Source organism: Hyla sarda, chromosome 6 (assembly GCF_029499605.1).
Source record: "Hyla sarda isolate aHylSar1 chromosome 6, aHylSar1.hap1, whole genome shotgun sequence".
In the NCBI taxonomy this organism is placed as follows: domain Eukaryota; kingdom Metazoa; phylum Chordata; class Amphibia; order Anura; family Hylidae; genus Hyla; species Hyla sarda.
The window spans coordinates 68151857-68178002 of record NC_079194.1 but is presented as its reverse complement, the minus strand read 5'-3'; the positions used below and the strand labels follow the sequence as shown (position 1 = coordinate 68178002).

The 26146-nt window shown below is 45.3% G+C and overlaps 1 protein-coding gene across 2 annotated transcripts; it reads left to right on the top strand.

Moving 5' to 3' along the window:
* The first annotated feature begins 4195 nt into the window (after nucleotides 1-4195).
* Nucleotides 4196-6987, top strand: LOC130277541 (protein BTG1-like). Of its 2 annotated transcripts, none has more exons than XM_056528222.1 (3): nucleotides 4196-4352; nucleotides 4805-4969; nucleotides 6329-6987. In XM_056528222.1, exons 2-3 carry the CDS (start codon nucleotides 4852-4854, stop codon nucleotides 6673-6675), a joined length of 465 nt encoding a protein of 154 aa, XP_056384197.1. In that variant the 5' UTR covers nucleotides 4196-4352; nucleotides 4805-4851; the 3' UTR covers nucleotides 6676-6987. The 2 variants fall into 2 exon arrangements, with proteins under 2 accessions (XP_056384197.1, XP_056384198.1); XM_056528223.1 differs by having other exon boundaries at nucleotides 4234-4379.
* The last annotated feature ends 19159 nt before the right edge of the window (nucleotides 6988-26146 follow it).

Genomic DNA, 26146 nt, shown 5'->3' with positions numbered 1-26146 from the left:
ATGCCGCGGTCTGTAACACTGTATGTCTTCTTACCCCATGCCTGGTTGCCGAGGAGTTTACATTGCAGGATATTATGAAGGCTCCCATGTCTGCCATGAATACGTCTGTATACAGCCATGCCAGATTCAAGGATCTATATATTGTCTGCATACCGCAGACAGGCATAATCCCCTGCACTACAGTAGATCGCTGGTGAAAGTCCCCTAGTGACACTAGTTAAAAAGTAAAAAAAATAAAGCTTAATAGAATAAAAATAAAAAACACATCCAACCCCCCAAAAATTTAAATGCATACATTTCCTACATAAAATACATAATATAATACTGCCTACACGTCAAAAGCGGGCCAAGCCAGAGAGGGGTCTCGATAGCTAATGGGGATCTAGGACATTTTCCCTGGATCCCTAGGCGATCGAGTGTCTATTTCAGCTATATACACAGTGAAACAGTTGAAAGCTGCATGTCAATGTATGCCTCAGGACCTACAGCTTACATTGACAGGAGACCTACTTGGCTACCTACCTACCTATTTACCTACCTACTTGGATGCTTTCCTACTAACATTTTAAACTACTTGGGTCACTCTACCTACATAACTAACTACCTACCTAGGGTTGTATTTACCTGTTAGGCTGGGGACTACCTACCTGAGGCCATACCTGGCTATAAGGGGACTACCCAATAAGGAAACTATCTAACTACTGGGGGACATATCTACTTAATAGGGTAACTACCTGCCTACTGTGGGAAATATACCTACTAAATAAGGGATCTAATCCTATCTACTTTTATTGTGACGGGCGCCAAGGTGTTATTATAGTTTGGGGGCCTATAGATGGGGAAATTGTGAATAGGGGAGAGGGCACTGGAAAAATGCACAGTCTAAAGGTACGATCACACAAGGTTCCTGCTGCCGTTAATAGTATCAGTAATAGTATGCAGACGTATACTGTTAACAGGAGAAGAGGACCCCATTCACTTCTATGGCCGAACGAAGTCAACCCTAGTGACTCCGTAAGGTCCCGAAATGTATCATAATTACCCCGCACAGTGAATTCTGTAGAAAAAAATTTTAAAAAGTCGCATGTACCTGAAAATGGTACCAGTAATAACAAAGTTTTTCTTTAAAAAACAAACAAACCTGGTCTTCTTCTGGCTTTTGTTGCCAGACACGTCACACAGCACTCAGCTAATTGCCGGCTGCAGCCATATTCTGCCAAGGCCGGTGATAGTATAGTCGCAGAGTGATGTACTGGGCCCATGACCCAGGAAGAAGGGCCTGTTACATGACACTACTGCTCAGCCTATCACCGGCCGAGGCGGGACATTGCTGTGACTGGCAAGAAGTTGAGTGCAGTGTGACAAACCAAAAAGCCGCAAGAAGACCGGTGCCGGAGGACGGGAGAGCAATTCCAGTGGCACCTGGGGAGCGGCAGGAGGTAAGTAAAAGTTTATCATTTTTATTCTGGCAGCCCAGGCATAAAGGAGAAATAAAAAATGTTCCCCTTTAACTGCTTCCTCCCCAATCCGCTGACCTGCCACCTGACCTGAGAGGGGTGAGGTATTCCCCATATCTGCCATTCCCCCCAATTTCATCAAGGCAATGTTTAACCCTTTCCATAACCAGGGGTCGTCCCCTACCTATTTGGTCAGGGGCAGCAAAGTGAGCAGAGCATTCAATCATTTTCTAGGCACTTTTATCTTTAGAGAATCTTCTGAATATTTTGATAAATATTATAAAAAGTTTCTCCTCTACAACAATGTTCTGCAACACTACAATTCCCATCATGCCCTGACAGCATGGCATGCTGGGAGTTGTAGTTTTGCGACGGCTGGCGAGCCACAAGTTGGGGAAGACAGCCTTGCAAGGTCTTTGCCATTTAAGTGTGTAGATCAGTGTTTACCAACCGGGATGCCTCCAGGCTGTCCGGGCATGCTGGGAGTTGTTGTTTTGCAACAGCTGGAGGCACGCTGGTTTGGAAACACTGGTGTAGACAATTGCTTCAGCTATTTACTTTTTTACAAGTATCAAGATCACTCATTTCAACAGTATTTTCCAACCAGGGTGCCTCCAGCTGTAAAAAACTACAACTCCCAGCATGCCCGGACAGCCGAAGACAGCTTGACAAGGTCTTTGCTCTTGAAGGATGTAGATCAGTATTTCCCAACCAAGGTGTCTCCAGCTGTTGCAAAACTACAAAAGGCAGTTCGGGCATGCTGCGAGTTGTAGTCTTGCAACAGCTGGAGGCACCCTGGTTGGGTCACACTGGTGTAGATGTATGCATCACCTATTTTACTTCTTCCAAGTATCAAGATCACTCATGACAACAGTATTTTCCAAACAGGGTGCCGCCAGCTGTTGCAAAACTACAACTCCCAGCATGCCCGGGCAGCATTTATTTATTCATTCATTTTCTAGGCACTTTTATCTTTAGAGAATCTTGAGAATGTTTTAATAAATATTATAAAAATGTCTCCTCTACAATGACTTTCTGCAACACTACAACTCCCATCATGCCCTGACAGCATGGCATGCTGGGAGTTGTAGTTTTCCAACAGCTGGAAAGCATCAGGTTGGGTAAGACAACTTTGCTATTGAAGGGTGTAGATCAGTGTTTCCCAACAAGGGTGCCTCCAGCTGTTGCACAACTACAACTCCCAGCATGCCCGGGCAGCTGAAGGCTGTCCGGGCATGCTGGGAGTTGTAATTTTAAAACAGCTGGAGGCACACTGGTTTGGAAACACTGGTGTAGATGATTGCTTCAGCTTTTTACTTTAAGTACTACAAGTAACAAGATCAGTCATTACAACAGTATTTTCCAACCAGGGTGCCTCCAGCTGTTAAAAACTACAACTCTCAGCATGCCCGGACAGCCGAAGACAGCTTGACAAGGTCTTTGCTCTTGAAGGATGTAGATCAGTATTTCCCAACCAAGGAGCCTCCAGCTGTTGCAAAACCACAAAAGGCAGTCCGGGCATGCTGGGAGTTGTAGTCTTGCAACAGCTGGAGGCACCATGGTTGGGAATACACTGGTGTAAATGTATGTGTCACCTATTTTACTTCTTCCAAGTATCAAGATCACTCATTACAACAGTATTTTCCAACCAGGGTGCCTCCAGCTGTTCAAAACTACAACTCCCAGCATGCCCTGACAGCCGAAGACAGCTTGATGTCCGGGCATGCTGGGAATTGTAGTCGTGCAACAGCTGGAGGCACTCTGATTGGGTTACACTGGTGTAGATGAATGCTTCACCTATTTTACTTCTTCCAAGTATCAAGATCAGTCATTACAACAGTATTTTCCAACCAGCGTGCCTCCAGCTGTTAAAAACTACAACTCCCAGTATGCCCTGACAGCCAAAGACATCTTGACAAGGTCTTTGCTCTTGAAGGATGTAGATCAGTGTTTCCCAACCAAGGTGTCTCCAGCTGTTGCAAAACTACAAAAGGCAGTCCGGGCATGCTGGGAGTTGTAATCTTGCAACAGCTGGAGGCACCCTGGTTGGGAATACACTGGTGTAGATGAATGCTTCACCTATTTTACTTCTTCCAAGTATCAAGATCAGTCATTACAACAGTATTTTCCAACCAGGGTGCCTCCAGCTGTTAAAAACTACAACTCCCAGTATGCCCTGACAGCCAAAGACATCTTGACAAGGTCTTTGCTCTTGAAGGATGTAGATCAGTGTTTCCCAACCAAGGTGTCTCCAGCTGTTGCAAAACTACAAAAGGCAGTCCGGGCATGCTGGGAGTTGTAATCTTGCAACAGCTGGAGGCACCCTGGTTGGGAATACACTGGTGTAGATGAATGCTTCACCTATTTTACTTCTTCCAAGTATCAAGATCACTCATTACAACAGTATTTTCCAACCAGGGTGCCGCCAGCTGTTGTAAAACTACAACTCCCAGCATGCCCGGGCAGCCGAAGGCTGTCCGGGCATGCTGGGAGTTGTAGTTTTACAACAGCTGGAGGCACCCTGGCTGCATTAGAACAGCAAAAAGCAGAAGTTCCTGATCCGTCTCACCCTACTTTCCACCTGTTGCTAAGCAGACTCCCCCCTCCCCAATCACAGCCGCCCACTCCCACATGTTGCCAGGCAGATTCCTCGCCCGTGACGTGTCAGAACGTTTCGTTTTGTTTATTTATACATTGTAACAAGCCTCCCCGTGCGGACGTGCTGATTCGATTCCATTGTGACGTCACGTGGGCGTAACGACCCCGCGGCCCCGCCCACCTCTTGTTTACCCTTGGCTGTGCGGCGGAGAAATTCTCTTGTGTTTCTTCCTCGTCCCGACGGCTTTTGCTGAAGCTTCAAGGGCCCCCCCCCTTTAAGACGTCTTCTATAACCAGGCAAGGACCCCGCTGAAGTGAAGGCCTGTAAGGGAGGGGGAAGGAAAAAAAAAAAAAAAAAAGGGGGAAGAAACTAAGAATTGTATCCACTTTGTAACCTGACCACCTCCACACATCATCAACACTGTAGGACCTCCCCTTACTCTTCCTGGAAAACAGGGGATCCAGCTGTGGCCAGTCTAGAGGCAGTTTTGATCTTCAACCCACTCTCACTATTACCTCTAAATCCACCACTGGGATATACAATTTTTTGGGGGGTCCATAGGGGTTTAGTGACTCCGGACCCTGTGAACTGTGCCCCCCCCCCCTGACCATCAAAGAAATAGATTGATCCAATTTACAATTATTAATTATTATTATCATAATATTATTTTTCCACCAAAAATCCCATGATCGCTTTGCCTCCAGGGGCTCCTAGGATAGAATAAAAACTTCTTGTATGGTCTTCATAGGAGCCTTGTGTTAGTCTGGACCAAGAAACCTAAAAAGGGGGGCAACAATGAAGACCGAAATCTCGACAGCTGCCGCTTTCATCACCAAGCTCCTCAAACAAAGCGGGCTCATTGAGGAGAAGCAACTGCAACAGTTCTGCCAGTCCCTGCAAGAGTCCATGAAAGGTAAGAGGCCAATGCAAAATAAGATTTTGGGTATTTTTTTGGTTTTTATCGTGTATATATATATCGACTGTTCACGTACTCGTAAACCGGTGAAGACTGCAACAAAATTTTTTATTTATTTTTTTTGTTTACATGAAATACTACTTTTACTGTTGAAGACTACTCCAAAATGTTTCTTTTGTTTACATCAAAATACTTCTATTGACGGCTGGATTCTTTTTGTTTACATTTTTTTAAAAACTATTTTGTTGTTGTTGTTTATAGCTCTATAAATAAAACCAGTTGGTATCTAATTGAAAGCAGCTATTGTATTCTATAGTCTGGATATTGTATTTTATTTTATTTGGTTTCATTATGTCACTGACCTATTTTTCTGCTCAGATGCTTTGTTCTCTTTGTCGTCAAACTTCGACATCAAACTATTTGTTGACCTGTATTGGTGGGCTCCGAACCGTGGCCCCTTCCAGCTGTTGCAAAACTACAACTCCCAGCATGCCCGGACAGCCGCTGGCTGTCCGGGCATGCTGGGAGTTGTAGTTTTGCAATAGCTGGAGGGGGGGGGGGGCACGGTTTGCAGACCATTCACCTATAGGGAGAAGTGGGTGCAGAGCAATATAGGTTGACGGATTGCAGTAGAACATTGCAGATTATGGCAAAACAATTGGGCCTATAGCAGTTTGTGTAGCTCTTATAGGGGGTTCATTCATCTTAAGGGATTTTATATACATATTGACAAATATAGAAAACAAAGTAAAAATGGATGGTACAACAAAAAACAAAAACAATTCATATTTACCAAAAAATATATTTAGAAATTATATATATATATATATATATATATATATATATATATATATATAGAAAACATAAGTAAAAAATGCATGAGAAAACAAAAAACATTACACAAAAAACTAAAGAATGCTAAATATATAATTTTGCATTCTTAAATTGTTTTTCGTGCGTAACGTGTTTTGTTTTGGTTCTACATATTTTTTGTATGTTTTTATGTTTTCTGTATTTCTCAATTTGTATATTCATTCAAAGAAATGAACAAGGCCACCGATCCAAATAAAAATCCCCCTAATCCAAAGGGGCTTTGTATGTAGTACATTTTATATTTCACTACTATATAGACATCTGGCAGCAAAATAAGCCATAAAAAGCGTGGCCTTCCGACGTGATCGGATATTACGAAATACATTTTTAGACATAGACGGAGGATTGTAATGAATAGTTGCTAATGTTGTTTTTCTCTTTTTTTCTCTCCTTCCTTTCTCCCACCCCCTTTCAACTCCAACCCCCGTCACGTCTCTCCTCCTCCTCCTCCCCACTCCTACTTCTCCTCTTTGTCTCCAACAGATCATTATAAACATCACTGGTTTCCTCAGATTCCGTGCAGGGGATCTGGGTATCGCTGTTTACGAATCAACCACAAAATGGACCCCTTGATAGGACGTGCGGCCGGACATATCGGCCTCAGCCTCCAGAGACTGTTCCGTCTTCTCCCCAGCGAGCTCACCATGTGGGTCGACCCGTTCGAAGTTTCCTATCGGATCGGAGAAGACGGGTCCATCTGCGTATTGTACGACGGGTCGCCGGCAGTAGTAGGCATGCCTTTGGAGGCCCACTCCAGCTGCAAAGATGCACTTCGGATGGGGCGGCACAGTCCTTCCAAAAATTACAGCATGATGACCGTTTCTAGTTAAATATAAAAGTCAAGAAGAACACTTTATTGTACAATGTTGTATGTTTCCCTTTTTAACTCCTTGTCTTCATGACCGTTAGATTAAAAGTGAACTTGCCCCATCCTACGCACATAAACCTAACCTAAAAAAAAAAATTGTAGTACTGCCAGGTGAGCATAGAAATGTAATTTGGTGTTAAAGGCTCTTATTAGTTTTTAATCCTTTCCCCCATGTGGAATTGTACATTGTAAATGAAATATTGGGTCAAGAGAGAATTTATATTTTGGCATTACCCTTGACTCTTTTTAATAAAAAAAAAAAAAAAAAAACACAAATATATATATTATGGCTTCTTGTATTCTTCCCAGGACAAGTAGCATGTTACTTATTAACACATTACACACAATATTTTTAAAGCCACACGGTACGATGTGACTTCAGAAAGTGTGTAAATACGGACCCAGGCAGGTTTCCTTCTACTGTAGCTCATGTTGCAGGGCCTAGTATTAAAGGAGAACTCCAGCAATGATTAACTTTATCCCCTTTTCCGCAGTATAGGGGATAAGTAGCTGATCACGGGGGTCCGACTACTGAGACCTCCCACCATTTCAAGAACAGGACCCGGTAGACGGAACGTGCGCCTTTGGTGAGCGTTCCGTCTGCAGCACGCGCTCCTCACTGAGAGCCTGGTCCCAGAGGTTGGACCCCCTGCAATCAGCTACTTATGCCCTATCCTGTGCCTTGGGGATACGTTAATTGTGGATGGATTTCTTTTATGTGAAAATTCATTTTTATTTCTTTTTCCACTTGGGATATAAACAGTCTCGCAACTTGCAGAATTTTTTTCAGGATTTTCTCATCTTCTTTACCTGGATGGCATTAGAGGATCCAGAAAGGAAAATTTCTTCAAGGAGCGACGACCAATAGCAGATCGGGGGGGTTATCTTTCGGTTTCCCCCTTCAAAGGATCGGCGCCAAAGTCCACTTACTGATCCGCAACAGCAGCAGGAAGAGATCGGTGGCAGGGATCGACAGAAGAGGAGGACTGCGACGCGGACCCTGGATCCTACGGAAGCCGGTGAGTTGCCTCGCATCATCTGGAGGTCTACAGTTTGAGACCACTATACAGTGGTCTCTAAATTGTGGCCCTCCTAGATCTTGCAAAACTACAACTCCCAGCATGCCCACACAGCAGTTTGCTGTCTGGGCATGCTGGGATTTTTAGTTTTGCAACATCTGGAGGTCCACGGTTTGGTGATCACTGTGCAGTGGTCTCTAAACTGTAGCCCTCCAGATGTTGCAAAACTGCAAATCCCAGCATGCCCAAACAGCAAACAGCTGTCTCGGCATGCTGGGAGTTGTAGTTGTGTACCTCCAGCTGTTGCATAACTACATCTCCCAGCATGCCCTCCGGCGATCAGTACATGCTGGGAGTTGTAGTTTTGCAACAGCTGGGGGCACACTGGTTGGAAAATTCTGAGTTAGGTAATACAACCTAACTGAAGGTTTTCCAACCAGTGTGCCTCCAGCTGTTGCAAAAGTACAACTCCCAACATGCACAGTCTGTCAGTACATGCTGGGTGTTGTAGTTTTGAAACAGCTGGAGGTTTGCCCCCCCCCCCCCCATATGTGAATGTACAGGGTACATTCACACGGGCGAGTTTACAGTGAGTTTTCTGCTTCAAGTTTGGGCTGCGGCAAATTTTTCGCTGCAGCGCAAACTCCTAGAGGGAAACTCACCGTAACCTGCCAGTGCGAATGTACCCTAAAAACACTACACTACACTTACACATAATAAAGGGCAAAACACTACATATACACCCCTTACACTGTCCCCTCAATAAAAATGAAAAACGTATCATACGGCAGTGTTTCCAAAATGGAGCCTCCAGCTGTTGCAAAACAACAACTCCCAGCATTTCTGGACAGCCACTGACTGTCCAGGAATGCTGGCAGTTTAGCAACAGCTGGAGGCATCCTGTTAGGGGTATTCTACGCCAGTGATTCCCAATGTCCACCAATATGCAATTCCTAATGTAATCCTCAAATGCGCATGGTGCTCTCTCACTTCAGAGCCCTGTCGTATTTCAAGGAAACAGTTTAGGGCCACATATGGGGTATTTCCATACTTGGTTTTTTTTTCTCCTTTTACCGCTTATGAAATGGAAAAGTATGGGGCTACACCAGCCTGTTAGTGTAAACATTTTTTAATTTTTACACTAACATGCTGGTGTTACCCCATACTTTTTATTTTCACAAGAGGTAAAAGCAAAAAAAGACCCCCAAAATTTGTAACGCAATTTCTCCTGAGTATGGAAATGCCCCATATGTGGGTGTAAAATGCAATGCGGGCGCACAACAAGGCTCAGGATTGAGAGCGCACTATGTACATTTGAGGCCTAAATTGGTGATTTGCACAGGGGTGACTGATTTTACAGTGGTTCTGACAAAAACGCAAGAAAAATAAATACCCACATGTTGTGACACCATTTTGGAAACTACACCCTTCACGGAACGTAACAAGGGGTATAGTGAGCCTTAACACCCCACAGGTGTTTGAAGAATTTTCATTAAATTTGGATGGGAAAATGAAAACCAAAAATTTTTCACTAAAATGCTGGTGTTACCCAAAATTTTTCATTTTCACAAGGGAGAACAGGAAAAAAAGCCCGACAAAATTTGTAACTCCAAAAGAAAATACCCCATATGTGGATGTAAAGTGCTCTGCGGGCGAACTACAAAGCCCCCATAGTGCCAGAACAATGGATCTCCCCCCCCCCCACATGACCCCATTTTGGAAACTACACCCCTCACATAATGTAATAAGGGGTGCTGTGAGCATTTACGCCCCACAGGTGTCTGACAGATTTTTGGAACAGTGGTCTGTGAAAATGAAAAATGTCATTTTTCATTTGCACAGCCCACTGTTCCAAAGATCTGTGAAACACCAGTGGGGTGTAAATACTCACTGCACCCCTTATTAAATTCTGTGAGGGGTATAGTTTCCAAAATGGGGTCACATGTAGGGGGGGTCCACTGTTCTGGCACCACGGGGGGCTTTGTAAACACACATGGCCCCAGACTACCATTCCAAACAAATTATCTTTCCAAAAGCTCAATGGCTCTCCTCTTCTGAGCATTGTAGTTTGCCAGCAGAGCACTTGACGTCCACACATGGGGTATTTCCATACTCAGAAGAAATGGGGTTACACATTTTGGGGGTCATTTTCTCCTATTACCCCTTGTAAAAATGTAAAATTTGGGGGGGAAAACTGCATTTTTGTGAGAATTTTTTTTTTCATTTACTCATCCAACTTTAACAAAACGTCGTCAAACACCTGTGGGGTGTTAAGGCTCACTGTACCCCTTGTTACATTCCTTAAGGGGTGTAGTTTCCAAAATAGTATGCCATGTGTTTTTTTTTTTTTTTTCTGTTCTGGCACCACAGGGGCTTCCTAAATGCGACATGCCCCCCAAAAACCATTTCAGCAAAATTTGCTTTCCAAAAGCCAAATGGGACACTTCTGAGCATTGTAGTTCACCCCCAGAGCATTTTACGTCCTAACATGGGGTATTTCCATACTCAGAAGAGATGGGGGTTACAAATTTTAGGGGGTATTTTCTCCCATTACCTTTTGTAAAAATGGTAAATTTGGGGGGGGGGGGGAGCACTTTAGTGAAAAAAAAATTATTTTTTTTCATTTACACATCCGACTTTAACGAAAATCGTCAAACACCTGTGGGGGTGTTATGGCTCACTGGACCCCTTTGTTACATACCTTGAGGGGTGTTGTTTCCAAAATGGTATGCCATGTGAGGGTTTTCTGCTGTTCTGGCACCATAGGGGCTTCCTAAATGCGACAATCTCCCCAAAAACCATTTCAGCAAAATTCACTCTCTAAAATCCCATTGTTGCTCCTTCCCTTCTGATCCCTCTACTGCGCCCGCCGAACACTTGACATACACATATGAGGTATTTCCTTACTCGAGAGAAATTGGGTTACAAATTTTGGGGGACTTTTTCTCCTATTACTACTGGTAGAAATTCAAAAACTGGGTCTACAAGAACATGCGAGTGTGAAAAATGAAGATTTTGAATTTTCTCCTTCACTTTGCTGCTATTCCTGTGAAACACCTAAAGGGTTAACACATTTACTGAATGTGATTTTGGATACTTTGAGGGGTGCAGTTTTTATAATGCGGTCATTTGTTGGGTATTTCTAATATGAAGGCCCTTCAAATCCACTTAAATACTGAACTGGTCCCTGAAAAATTCTGATTTTGAAAATGTTGTGAAAAATTGGAAAATTGCTGCGGAACTTTGAAGCCCTCTGATGTCTTCCAAAAGTAAAAACATGTCAACTTTATAATGAAAATATAAAGTAGACATATTGGCCCTTATTTACTAAGAGTGTTGTGTAGGTTTCTTTGTGGGTTTTAATTCCCTACAATTTATTTTCCACGGTATTTACTAAGGTTTCCCTACATTTTCCACTTTCCCTACACTTTGCTTTTTTTACACATGCTCTGATCTGTAGGGTTTTCCTCAGCTCAAATCCACCACATTTTATGTGGAAACCTTAGTAAATATGTTGGGATTTTGTGAAAATGTCGGGAACACGCCCGTTTTCTGTGACCACGCCCCCTTTTCCCGACAGCCACACCCCTTTTCGGATTTTCTTTGCAAAATGGAGAGTTAGTTGGGTTTTTTTCAATTCGGGCGCAATTTCAGGCGCAGACAGAATTTCAGGCGCATATTCTGGCGCAGACAGAATTTCAGGCGCAATGCGCCCAAAACTGGCGCACAACCCGACAAAACATGTCGGGTTTGCAATAGTAAATGAGGGCCATTGTATTTGTGAATCAATAGATAATTTATTTGGAATGTCTGTTTTCCTTACAAGCAGAGAGCTTCAAAGTTAGTGGGTCCTTAAGGGGTTAAACTTGTGGAAAGGCAAAGTTGCCCATAGCAACCAGATTGCTTCTTTCATTTTTCCAATCTGATTAGTTGACCAGTTGCCCATAGCAACCAATCTCCCACTAGGACTACTCAGTCCGGGTGTGACGGTCTAACACCCGCCCTTCTGAGTAACCATTTAGATGTTACAATAAAACAGGTTGAAATGTACTACCCAATGGCAGAAGCTCTGTTTGGCCTACTTGTCAATGTAGACCAGTGTTTCCTGACCAGGGTGCCTCCAGCTGCTGCAAAACTACAACTCCCAGCATGCCCGGACAGCCAACGGCTGTCCGGGCATGCTGGGAGTTGTAGTTTTGCAACAGCCGGAAGCACCATGGTTGGGAAACACTGCTTTAAACAAAAGAATGACACTAGATAAATAAAATCTGCCGAGAAAAATCTATATCTATCATATCCAGCTTAGGTTTCTGTGATACTTCACTATAAAGGAGCGTCCAGCGCTTCACGTGAATTGCCAGCTTTAAAAATCACGGTTGAAAGGGAAATCCTTTTTATTACTTCTATTGTGAAAAATACATATAAAGTATTTAGGTTATTATGGTTTAATGCTTTAATTTACAACTTTTTAAGAACCTATTCCTATCTGGCTGACATGTTGCAGAAATATGAAACTGTCCCTTAGGGTGTGAATGAATTTTGTATATAAAAAAATAAAAAAAACACAAAAAATATACTAAAATAAAATATTACATGCACATTAAGCAGAAAAACCTTTTTAAATATATGTGACAGTATTCCATTGCAGAAATTGGTGGGCCCTAATAATAGTCATCCATATGCTTATCACCTTCCCTTACTTGGTGCCATGGAACTAAAGCTGGAACCCAATGTGTATAAGGTCTAGAGATGAGCAAATCGAAGCAGAAGAACCCGAATTCATTACGAATTTCAGGATTTATTCGATTTGCAACAAATGAGAATATCGCCGCAATTCTATTGTGCGAATCGTTTCATTAAACTCCATTTTACAGCGTTCCAGGCTCCAGGACACCTAAAATGGCGGATCCACATGTCAGTACATGGGGTAGGGGATGCTGGGAAGGCAAGGCGTGAAGGGAGGTAGGTGGGATGACCCTGAATCACATGCAGGATGCAGCCTTTTCAGCATTCATTGACCCCTGTGATGTCACAGCCCTATATAATTGGCAGCCATTTTGCTGCTCATTTCATGCCATACACTGCAGAGAGAGGGAGGAGGGCTGCGTGTCTCTGTGTGTTACCCAGACAAGCTGAATTGATCATACCGCAGCGTTCCGCTGCCGACTGCTAGTCACATCAGCGTTGTGGACAGAGAGCAGTCCAGTGCTTTGCTTGTTCTCACTGAGAAGGATTTTTACACCAGCCATTAACCTCCCAGTAACTTTATTCAGCATTTTATCAGAGAGGGGCAGATAGCTTTTCGTTGCCTCATACATATCAACAAGCTGCCTTAACTTCATGAACCGTATCACAGGAGGCAGGAATTATTTTTTTAGCGCAATTCTGTTTATTTATTCCACAAGAAATCATTTGCTGCTTATAACAGTCTGTAGACGGTTCACACCATTCTTAATACTCTGTGACAGAGTGTAATTTTTTTTTTGTGGTGCTGCACTTTTGTGTACTGCTGCTGTGCAAAAAAAAATCTTTCAGTGGACTGTAGTGCATTTTTCTACCCTCATACATGCATACCACATACCTACATCAAAGCAGTCTACTATTTTGTATCTGTAACAAATCTAGATACTGGGAAAGTCCAGGCAAAAGTAATCACCGGCTAGTGTTTTATGAAAATAAGTGTACTGTAGCGCATTTTTTTGCCCTCATACGTGCATACCACATGCCTACATCTAAGTAGTGCACTTTTTTGTACCTGTTAATCTGTAACAAGCCTACATACAGTGAAAGGCCAGGGAAAACTAATCACTGGCAGTTGTTTCATGAAAATATGTTTTCCAAGTGTACTGTAGCGCATTTTTTTGCCCTCATACGTGCATACCACATACTTACATCTAAGTAGTGTACCATATTGTACCTGTTAATCTGTCAAGGGCCTACATACTGTGAAAGTCCAAGCAATAGTACTCACCAGCTGGTGTTTTACAAAAATAGAGAGTTTTTAATGCGTATTGCAGCGCATTTTCTGCCCTCATCAGTGTATACCGCATACGTACATCTAAGTAGTGTACCATTTTGTACCTGTTAATCTGGCAAGGGCCTACATGCTGTGAAAGTCCAAGCAATAGTACTCACGGGCTGGTGTTTTACAAAAATATGTTTTCCAAGTGTACAGTAGCGCATTTTTTGCCCTCATACGTGCATACCACATACCTACATCTAAGTAGTGCACTTTTTGTACCTGTTAATCTGTAACAAGCCTACATACAGTGAAAGGCCAGGGAAAACTAATCACTGGCTGTTGTTTTATGAAAATACGTTTTCCAAGTGTACTGTAGCGCATTTTTTTGCCATTATACGTGCATACCACATACCTACATGTAAGTAGTGTACCATATTGTACCTGTTAATCTTTCACTTACTGTGAAAGTCCACGCAAAAGTACTCACTGGCTGGTGTTTTAAAATAATAGTGAGTTTTTAGGCATATTGTAGTGCATTTTTCTGCCCTCATCAGTGCATACCGCATACGTACATCTAAGTAGTGTACTATTTTGTACTTGTTAATCTGTCAAGGGCCTAGATACTGTGAAAGGACAGCCAATAGTACACACCTGCTGCTGTTCTAGACAGATACTGTTTTAAGTGTAGTGAAGCGTATTGTACTCCCCTCATATACGCAATAAGTATGTCAGGAAGAGTATTCCCAGGACGTGCACAGAGGAGTGTCTAAATTCATCAGGCACAGGCAGAGGTCACAGCAGAGTAGGCGTGTGTGCCAGCCAGAGTTGCAGTGAGAGGTCTGAGCTCCTGGTGTCAGCTAGCAGTCGTGTCGCAACCACAACCCAGCAGCCATGATTGATCGGTTCACTCGGCCATCCACTTCATCTCAAGTGACATCTGACACCCCCATTCAACAGTGGGTTCCTCACACTCAACCCAGTTGGCATGGCCCTCATGCTGCTGCTGCCACTTCCAGACTCTGTCATTGTGCTGCTCTATGGTCTCCTCATGCTATTGCTACCACCTCCAGGCTCTGTCATTGTGCCGCAATATGGTCTCCTCATGCTGATGCTGCCACCTTCAGTCTCTCTCATTCTGCTACTCTATGGTCTCCTCATTCTAATGCTACCACCTCCGCGCTCTGTCATTGTGCCACCATATGGTCTCCTCATGCTGATGCTACCACCTCCAGGCTCTGTTGTTGTGCCGCCATATGATCTCCTCATGCTGATGCTGCCACTTCCAGGCTCTCTAATTGTTCTGCTCTATGGTCTCCTCATGCTGATGCTGCCACCTCCAGGCTCTCTCATTGTGCTGCCATGGATACTGCAAAACATAATTAAGGTGCTGGTCCCCAATTTCAGAAATTCCGTGCATTAGGGTCACTTTCAGGACTCCTGATGCCACCTCCAGGCTGTACCATTCAGCCACATTATGGTATCCTCATGCTTGAGCCACCTACAGGCTGTGCCATTCAGACACTATATGGGCTCCTTATGCTTTCCCCAACTCCAGGCTGTGTCATTCAGCCAATATATTGTTTTCTGATGTCTTGGATATTATCTACAATTTGTTATGGTAGCACTAGCAAACATACTTGCTCAATAGAGATTTCAACATTGATCTTTTAATGTTAGGGGTTGTGAAGCCCTCTTATGTACACATCCTGCTGCTTGATCCAGGCTGTGTGTTTCAGGAACTACTTGGCTTACTGATGCTGCTGGGAGTGTGCCTACATTTTTGGGATGATAGCTCTAGCTAACATACACGTTCTGTTCATATTTCAATATTCACCTTTTAATGTTAGGGGTTATTAAGCCCTCTTGTGTACTTCTGCTGCTGCCTGATCCAGGCTGTGTGTTTCAGCAACTATATGGTTTAGTGATGCTGCTGGGCCTGTGCCTAAAAATTTTTGATGTTAGCACTAGCTAACATACATCTTCTATACAGATTTCTACATAAACATAATGTTAGGGGTTGTGAAGCCCTCTTGTAAACTCCTGCTGATGCCTGCTCCAGGCTGTGTGTTTCAGGAACTACTTGGCTTAGTGATGCTGCTGGGCTTGGGCCTTACATTTTTGGATGTTAGCACTAGCTTACATACATGCTTAATTGAGATTTCAACATTGATCTTTCAATCTCTTGTGCACTCCTGCTGCTGACTGCTCCTGTCTGTGTCATTCAGCAACTACATGGTTTAGTGATGCTGCTGGGCCTAGGACATTACCTATATATGTTTATGGCAGCACTAGGTACCATACATCTTCAATGGAAATTTCAAAATTCATCTTTTATTCTGAGAGATTGTGAGGCCCTATTGTCTCCTCATCTGCCGCCACCTCCAGGCTGTGCCATTCAGACACTATATGGTCTCCTCATGCTTCAGCCACCTCCAGGCTGTGTCATTCAGCCACTATATGGTCTCCATATATTGACTGTTTATTGTAGGAAACATGTGGCTATCCTTGAGTTACTCTCCTAGCATTATTGTCATGTTGATACCAGACCAGTAATAAAAGGAATATTGCCAAGGACTAGCAGGAACAGGCAACTGTGAATACTGACCACCGGCTGTTGGAATTGACTGACTATCCCAGGTGGTAGATTTACCATTTTGAAGTTCCTCAGTTCCAGTAGGCTTTAAGTCGTTCATTGCTTGTTGTGGTTCTTCAGTTGCAGAATTAAGTTGCATCATGTTTTCCTGTTCCTCTGATGAGCTAATGTCACTGGAACACACACTACTCATATTGTCATCTAATGAAGGATCCTTTTCTTCAGAGAATGTATCTATCATTTTATTATTTTGAATGTCAGGTGGTATTCTGACAATTTTTGTGAAGCCCTGGGGTCTCTTCATGCTTCAGCCAACTCCAGGCTGTGCCATTCAGACACTATATGGTCTCCTCCTACTGATGCCACCTCCAGGCTCTCTCATAGTGCTGACATGTGACATGGGACTTCTTGTTAGATTAGGTCCTCTGTACCCACATGCCAGGCCTGGGCCACTAAAACTTGGGAGTTAAAAGCTCCATTTCAAAATCCTCAATTTCAATTTCAAAATCTTAGATTTCCATTTAAAATTCTTGTATTTCAATGGTCTCCTCATGCTGCAGCCACCTTCAAGCTGTACCATTTAGACACTACATGGGCTCCTTAGGCTTTCCCCACCTCCAGGCTGTGTCATTCATCCAATATATTGTTTTCTGATGCTACTGGGACTGGGATATTAACCTCTTAAGGACCCAGGACGTACTAGAACGTCCTGGCACCCTGGGCTTTAAGGACCCAGGACGTACTAGTACGTCCTGGTGTTTCTCCGGTCTCTGCCGCGCCCAGGGCAGAGATCGGAAGCGGATGCCTGCTGAAATGCTTCAGCAGGCATCCAGGGCAAACGCCGAGGGGGGCCATGTAGGCCCCCCATGTCGGTGATCGCCGCAAATCGCAAGGGAAATCACCCTTGCGATCTGCGGCGATACCGGGCTGATCGGGTCTCTGGGACCCGACCGCCCGGTAATTTTGCATGATCCCGGCTGTCACAGACAGCCAGGACCATGCTAACGTATAGGAGCGAGGTGGCAAGCCGGCCACCTCCTCCTATACCCTGCGATCTGTCGGTTAGTTAACCGACCAATCGCAGGGGGGGGGGGCAGTTACTTCCTCCCATCCTGCCCGGCCCCTTGAAGTCCGGAGAGGATGGGAGGAAGACCGGAGGACGCGGCGGGGGATGGGGGAGTGCTGGGGACCGGCCCCGGTACTTACCTCGTCCCTGAAGATCCGGATCCCGGCGATGAAGACGGCGGCGGCGACAGGTGAGTAGATCTTCAGCCCCGGTCGGGCCCTTTACAGCAATGCACGTCGCCGTAAAGCGACATGGATTGCTGTAATGGGACCCTGTAAACTACAACTCCCAGCATGCCCAGACAGCCCTTGGCGTCTGGGCATGCTGGGAGTTGCAGTTTTGCAACATCTGGAGGTCCACAGTTTGGAGACCACTGTGCCCTTCCAGATGTTGCAAAACTACACATCCTCAGCATGCCCTTACTGTCCAGGCATGCTGGGAGTTGTAGTTCTGTAACATCTGGCCCTTCAGATGTTGCAGAACTACAACTCCCAGCATGCCTGGACAGTTTTGGCATACTGGGAGTTGTAGTTTTGCAACATCTGGAGGGCTACAGCTTGGACACCACTACACAGTGGTCCCCAAACTGTTCTCCTCCAGCTGTTGCGTAACCACTACTCCCAATATGCCCTTCGGCTGCCTGGGCATGCTGGGAGTTGTGGTTTTGCAACAACTGGAGGCACACTGGTTGGGAAACATTGTCTGTTTCCTAACTCAGTGTTTCCCAACCCGTGTGCCTCCAGCTGTTGCAAAACTATAACTACCAGCATGCACTGATAGACGTGCATGCTGGGAGTTGTAGTTTTGCAACAGCTGGAGGTCCCCCCCCCCCCCTGTGAATGTACAGGGTACATTCACATGGGCAGGGGGCTTACAGTGAGTATCAGGCTGCAAGTTTGCGATGCAGCAAATTTTGCGCGGCAGCTGAAACTCGCTGTAATCCCCCGCCCGTGTGACTGTACCTTAAAAACACTACACTACACTACACTAACACAAAATAAAATAAGTAAAAAACACTACATAGACACATACCCCTACACAGCCCCCCTCCCCTCCCCAATAAAAATGAAAAACGTCTGGTACGCCACTGTTTCCAAAATGGAGCCTCCAGCTGTTGCAAAACAACAACTCCCAGTATTGCCGGACAGCCGTTGACTGTCCAAGCATGCTGGGAGTTTAGCAACAGCTGGAGGCACCCTGTTTGGGAATCGCTGGCGTAGAATACCCCTATGTCCACCCCTATGCAAATCCCTAATTCAGGCCTCAAATGCACATGGCTTTCTCACTTTGGAGCCCTGTCGTATTTCAAGGCAACAGTTTAGGGTCACATATGGGGTATCGCCGTACTCGGGAGAAATTGCCTAACAAATTTTCGGGGGTATTTTCTCCTTTCACCCCTTATGAAAAGGGGAAGTTGGGGTCTACACCAGCATGTTAGTGTAAAAAAAAAAAAAATTTTACACTAACATGCTGGTGTTGCCCTATACTTTTCATTTTGACAAGAGGTAAAAAGGAAAAAAGCCCCCCAAAATTTGTATTGCAGTTTCTCCCGACTACGGAGATACCCCATATGTGGGCGTAAAGTGCTCTGGGGGCGCACAACAAGGCCCAGAAGGGAGAGTGCACCATGTACATTTGAGGTGATTTGCACAGGGGTGGCTGATTGTTACAGCGGTTTTGACAAACGCAAAAAAAACTAAACCCCACATGTGACCCCATTTTGGAAACTACACCCCTCACGGAATGTAATAAGGGGTGCAGTGAGAATTCACACCACACTGGTGTCTGACAGATCTTTGGAACAGTGGGCTGTGCAAATAAAAAATTTTGTACATCCCACTGTTCCAAAGATCTGACAGACACCAGTGGGGGTAAATGCTCACTGTACCCCTTGTTACGTTCCTCAAGGGGTCTAGTTTCCAAAACGGTATGCCATGTGGGGGTTATTTTGCTGTCCTGGCACCATAGGGGCTTCCTAAATGCGACATGCCCCCGAGCAAAATTTGCTCTCAAAAAGCCAAATATGACTCCTTCTCTTCCTTGCATTGTAGTTCGCCCATAGTGCACTTCAGGTCAACTTATGGGGTACCTCCATACCCAGAAGAGATGGCAAATTTTGGGGGGTATTTTCTGCTATTAACCCTTGCAAAAATGTGAAATTTGGGGGGAAACACACATTTTAGTGATTTTTTTTTTTTTTTTTACATATGCAAAAGTTGTGAAACACCTGTGGGGTATTAAGGCTCACTTTATTTCTTGTTACGTTCCTCAAGGGGTCTAGTTTCCAAAATGGTATGCCATGTGTTTTGTTTTTTTTGCTGTTCTGGCACCATAGGGGCTTCCTAAATGCAACATGCCCCCCAAAAAACATTTCTGAAAAACGTACTTTCCAAAATCCCCTTGTAGCTCCTTCGCTTCTGAGCCCTCTACTGCGCCCGCCGAACAATTTACATACACATATGAGGTATGTGCTTACTGGAAAGAAATTGGGCTACAAATACAAGTATAAATTTTCTCCTTTTACCCCTTGTAAAAATGCAAAAATTGGGTCTACACTTTGCTGCTATTCCTGTGTTTCACTTTGCTGCTATTCCTGTGAAACACCTAAAGGGTTAAAATGCTGACTGAATGTAATTTTGAATACTTTGGGGGGTGCAGTTTTTATAATGGGGTCATTTATGGGGTATTTCTAATATGAAGACCCTTCAAATCCACTTCAAACCTGAACTGGTTCCTGAAAAATAGTGAGTTTGAAAATTTTGTGAAAAATTGGAAAATTGCTGCTGAACTTTGAAGCCCTCTGGTGTCTTCCAAAAGTAAAAACACGTAAATTTTATGATGCAAACATAAAGTAGACATATTGTATATGTGAATAAAATAAAATAAATATTTGGAATATCCATTTTCCTTACAAGCAGAGAGCTTCAAATTTAGAAAAATGCTAAATTTTCAAATTTTTCATAAAATTTTGGGATTTTTCACCAAGAAAGGATGCAAGTTACCAAAAAATTTTACCACTATGTTAAAGTAGAATATGTCACGAAAAACAATCTCGGAATCAGAATGATAACTAAAAGCATTCCAGAGTTATTAATGTTTAAAGTGACAGTGGTCAGAATTGCAAAAAATGGCCGGGTCCTAAGGTGTAAAATGGCTGGGTCCTTAAGGGGTTAAAGGGGTATTCCAGGGAAAAAAACTTTTTTTTTATATATCAACTGGCTCCAGAAAGTTAAACAGATTTGTAAATTACTTCTATTAAAAATCTTAATCCTTTCAGTACTTATGAGCTTCTGAAGTTGTTCTTTTCTGTCTAAATCCTCTCTGATGACACCTGTCTCGGGAAACGCCTAGTTTAGAAGCAAATCCCCATAGCAAATATCTTCTAAACTGGGCGTTTCCCGAGACAGGTGTCACCAGAGAGGATTTAGACAGAAAAGAACAACCTTAACTTCAGAAGCTCATAAGAACTGAAAGGATTAAGATTTTTTAATAGAAGTAATTTACAAATCTGTTTAACTTTCTGGAGCCAGTTGATATATATAAAAATGTTTTTTCCAGGAATACCCCTTTAACTCCAAATATGTTCTGGTAGCACTCGCTAACATAAATGCTTAATTGAGACTTCAAACTTGATCTTTCAATGTAAGGGTTCATGAAATGCTCTTGGGTACTGCTGATGCCTGCTCCTGACTGCTACTGTGTCTTTCAGGAATTACTTGGCTTACCGAAGCTTCTGTGTTTTGGTTTTACATTTTTGGATGTTTAGCACAAGCTAAATACATGCTTAATAGAAATTTCAACATTGATCTTTCAATGTAAGGGGTTATGAAACCCTCGGGTGTACTGCTGATGCCTGCTCATGACTGCTCCTGTGTCTTTCTGCAATTACTTGGCTTACTGATGCTTCTGGGTTTGGTAATTAAATTTTTGGATGTTTAGCACGAGCTAAATCCTTCTTCGATAGAAATTTCAACATTGATCTTTCAATGTAAGGGGTTATGAAACCCTCGGGTGTACTACTGATGCCTGCTCCTGACTGCTCCTGTGTCTTTCAGGAATTCCTTGGCTTACGGATGCTTCTGGTCTTGGGCCTTACATTTTTGGACGGTAGCACTAGCTAATATATATATCTTCAATAGAGGTTTCAACATTCACCTTTTAATGTTAGGGGTTGTGAAACCCTCTTGTGTACTCATGCTGCTGCCTGCTTGTTAGGATTCGGCAGGCTGGATGTGGATCCTCTGTGTCAGCGAGGGATTGGCGTGGACCGTACCAGTGGACCGGTTCTAGGTTGCTACTGGTATTCACCAGAGCCCGCCGCAAAGCGGGATGGTCTTGCTGCGGTGGTAGCAACCAGGTCGTATCCACCGGCAACGGCTCAACCTCGCTGACTGCTGAGAAGGCGTGGGACAGAAGGACTAGACAGAGGCGAGGTCAGACGTAGCAGAAGGTCAGGGCAGGTAGCAAGGTACGTAGTCAATGGTGATAGCAGAAGGTCGGGAAACACTGGTATGGCGAACACTGTAAACACTTTCTCTAGGCACAAGGGCAACAAGATCCGGCAAAGCAGGGAAGGGGAAGTGAGGTTATATGGACGTGGAGCAGGTGGAAGCTAATTAGACTGATTGGGCCAGGCACCAATCATTGGTGCACTGGCCCTTTAAATCTTAGAGAGCTGGCGCGCACGCGCCCTAAGGAGCGGAGCCGCGCGCGCCAGGACGTGACAGCAGGGGACCGGGAAAGGTGAGTAGCTTGGGATGCGATTCGTGAGCGGGCACGTCCCGCTATGCGAATCGCATCCCCGCCGGCAATGTCAGTGCAGTGCTCCCGGTCAGCGGGTCTGACCGGGGCGCTGCAGAGAGGGGAACACCGCGAGCGCTCCGGGGAGGAGCAGGGACCCGGAGCGCTCGGCGTAACTGTACCCCCCCCCCTTAGGTCTCCCCCTCTTTTTGTCCGCTTGTCGCTTCACATGAGACAAGGCCATTGGGAGCGATTCTTGAGTCTCTTTCTGGAAGACAGAGAAGTCCTGGGTAAATTCATCAATGGCAGGCAGTCCAGAAGAAGTGGGAATGGGGAGGGGGGGTAGAGGGTGAAGCTTACCACGAGGCAGAATGTTACCAGGAAGGGGGCTATGAGGAGGCAAAATCTCTGCTCGTTTTTTGCAAAAAACATCGGCATAGTCCTGATAGGCCTTGGGGAGACCTGGTATAGGAGGAGACACTGAGGTTTGACTGACGGGACTGGGAGCAGACGTGAGGCATTTTTTGTGGCATCTCCCCGGTGGTCCAGTCAAGGGTAGGAGAATGGCGTTGGAGCCATGGCAGACCGAGGAGGACTTCAGAGGTGCAGTTGGGCAGAACAAAAAATTCAATTTTTTCTTGATGCAGTCCAATGCTCATAAGCAGGGGTTCTGTGCGGTAACGCACAGTGCAGTCCAATTTTACTCCGTTGACCGAGGAAATGTAGAGCGGCTTGACGAGACGGGTCACAGGGATGTTGAACCTATTAACAAAAGAGGCCAAAATAAAATTTCCCACAGAAACAGAGTCCAAGAAGGCCACAGCTGAGAAGGAGGAGTTGGCAGAAGGAGAAATCCGCACGGGCACAGTGAGACGTGTAAAAGCAGACTTCATACCAAGAGACGCCACTCCCACGTGAGCTGGGCGCGTGCGTGCGTTTCCCAGACATGGAGGATGAATAGGGCAATCCACTAGGAAATGTTCGGTACTGGCGCAGTACAGACATAAATTTTTATCTCTGCGGTGAGTCCTCTCTTCATGGGTCAGGCGAGACCGATCCACTTGCATAGCCTCCTCGGCGGGAGGCACAGGGGTAGATTGCAAAGGATATTGGGAGAGAGGTGCCCAGAGATAAAGGTCCTTTTCCTGGTGGAGCTCCTGGTGTCTTTCAGAAAAACGCATGTCAATGCAGGTGGCCAAATGGATAACTTCATGCAGGTTGGCAGGAATTTCTCGTGCGGCCAGCACATCCTTGATGTTACTGGATAGGCCTTTTTTAAAGGTCGCGCAGAGGGCCTCGTTGTTCCAAGAGAATTCAGAGGCGAGGGTACGAAATTGGATGGCGTATTCGCCAACAGAAGAATTTCCTTGGACCAGGTTCAGCAAGGCTGTTTCGGCAGAAGAGGCTCGGGCTGGTTCCTCGAAGACACTACGAACCTCAGCGAAGAAGGACTGAACAGTGGCAGTGACAGGATCGTTGCGGTCCCAAAGTGGTGTGGCCCATGACAAGGCCTTCCCAGACAGGAGACTAACCACGAAAGCCACCTTTGACCGTTCTGTGGGAAATTGGTCCGACAACATCTCCAAATGTAGGGAACATTGAGACAGGAAACCACGGCAGAGTTTAGAGTCCCCATCATATTTGTCCGGCAGGGACAAGCGGAGGTTAGGAGTGGCCACTTGCTGCGGAGGAGGTGCAGGAGCTGGCGGAGGAGATGGTTGCTGCTGTAGCTGTGGCAGAAGTTGCTGTAACGTGGCGGTCAACTGCGACAGCTGGTGACCTTGTTGGGCGATCTGTCGGGATTGCTGGGCAACCACCGTGGATAGGTCAGCGAGACTTGGCAGCGGCACCTCAGCGGGATCCATGGCCGGATCTACTGTTAGGATTCGGCAGGCTGGATGTGGATCCTCTGTGTCAGCGAGGGATTGGTGTGGACCGTACCGGTGGACCGGTTGTAGGTTGCTACTGGTATTCACCAGAGCCCGCCGCAAAGCGGGATGGTCTTGCTGCGGCGGTAGGAACCAGGTCGTATCCACCGGCAACGGCTCAACCTCGCTGACTGCTGAGAAGGCGTTGGACAGAAGGACTAGACAGAGGCGAGGTCAGACGTAGCAGAAGGTCAGGGCAGGCGGCAAGGTACGTAGTCAATGGTGATAGCAGAAGGTCAGGAAACACTGTAAACGCTTTCTCTAGGCACAAGGGCAACAAGATCCGGCAAAGCAGGGAAAGGGAAGTGAGGTTATATGGACGTGGAGCAGGTGGAAGCTAATTAGACTGATTGGGCCAGGGACCAATCATTGGTGCACTGGCCCTTTAAATCTTAGAGAGCTGGTGCGCACGCGCCCTAAGGAGCGGCGCCGCGCGCGCCAGGACGTGACAGCCGGGGACCGGGACAGGTGAATAACTTGGGATGCGATTCGCGAGCGGGCGCGTCCCGCTTTGCGAATCGCATCCCCGCCGGCAGTGTCAGTGCAGCGCTCCCGGTCAGCGGGTCTGACCGGGGCGCTGCAGAGAGGGGAACGCCGCGAGCACTCCGGGGAGGAGCAGTGACCCGGAGCGCTCAGCGTAACACTGCTCCTGTATGTGTCATATAGCAACTACATGGTTTAGTGATGCTGCTGAGCCTAGGACATTACCTATATATGTTTATGGTAGCACTAGATGCCATGCATCTTCAATTGAAATTTTAAAATTAATCTTTTATTATTAGAGATTGTGAGGCCCCATTGTCTCCTCATCTGCCGCCAACTCCAGGCTGTGCCATTCAGACACTATATGGTCTCCTCATGCTTCAGCCTCATCCAAGCTGTGTCATCCAGCCACTATATGGTCTCCTCATGCTGCCACCACCTCCATGTTGTGTCATTCAGCCACTATATGGTCTCCTCATGCTGCCACCACCTCCACCCTGTGTCCTTCAGCCACTATATGGTCTCCTCATGCTGCCAACACCTCCACACTATGTAATTCAGCCACTATAGGGTCACCACATGCTGCCAACACCTCCACGCTGTGTCATTCAGCCACTATATGGTCTCCTCATGTACAGACTCATCCAAGCTGTGTCATTCAGCCACTATATGGTCTCCTCATGCTGCCACCACCTCCACACTATGTCATTTAGCAACTATATGGTCTCCTCATGCTGCCAACACCTCCATGCTGTGTCATTCAGCCACTATATGGTCTCCTCATGCTTCAGCCACTATATGGTGTCCGACATTTTCTGTGTACAGCTCTAACTCACTTTTTATGTACATAGACATTAGACTATCTTTCTATGTACAACCCTTATCTATTTTTTTTATGTACACCGACATGAGGATACCTTCCTGTGTACAAGAACCATATACATATTTACTATACAGACTTACACAATTATCAACACTCCAACATGGTTCAGGCGCATTCAACTTATAAGTGCAACATTTAGCATAAGAGTTCTTATGAAGCTGCTGGTATATACATAAAACAGATGTGTAAGGATCAGCAGTCCACCTACACTAGGAGTCCATTTAAAGGAAAATATACAAAGTGGCGTGTAAGGATCAGCAGTCCACCTACACTAAGAGTTCAATTAAAGGGAAAGGTTAACACGGCCTCAAGTTGAAGGGGTCGGACTCCCAATCTGTTGACAGGAAATACTTGAAAGGAAGCTGTGTTGGGGCAGTTGGTCTTGTGACCGCTGCAGCCCATTCTCCGCAAAGGCTCTGGACGGGGGTCTACTCCACTATTTCACCCACCTCCAAGGTGTAGAACTTCTTATGGAGATATGGCCTGGGCTTTGCTCGCCGGTTTACGAGGATGGTCTGCCCAGTGTGGCAGTCAAGGAGTGTCCCATAACCTTGTCGAACTTAGCCACAGTTGCTCTTCTTCTTTCTAATGGCTCCTCCGGTTCTCGGGGGTGATCCCATTTACGAATGTACAATGCCTCTATTTCTTTGGTGTTTTCTTGCCACCGTAGTTTCTCTTCATGGAGCAAATGCACGTGCTTGGGGGCATAGAGTTCTTTGTGTCGGGCCTTTAGCTTTTCCATCAATTCGGCCAGCTCGG

What these genes read in the sequence shown, in the direction of transcription:
- LOC130277541 (XM_056528222.1), top strand. Translation starts at nt 4,852, where the DNA reads ATGAAGACCGAAATCTCGACAGCTGCCGCTTTCATCACCAAGCTCCTC. An exon ending in CCTGCAAGAGTCCATGAAAG is followed by an intron (nt 4,970 to 6,328) that starts GTAAGAGGCCAA and finishes TGTCTCCAACAG; the next exon opens with ATCATTATAAACATCACTGG.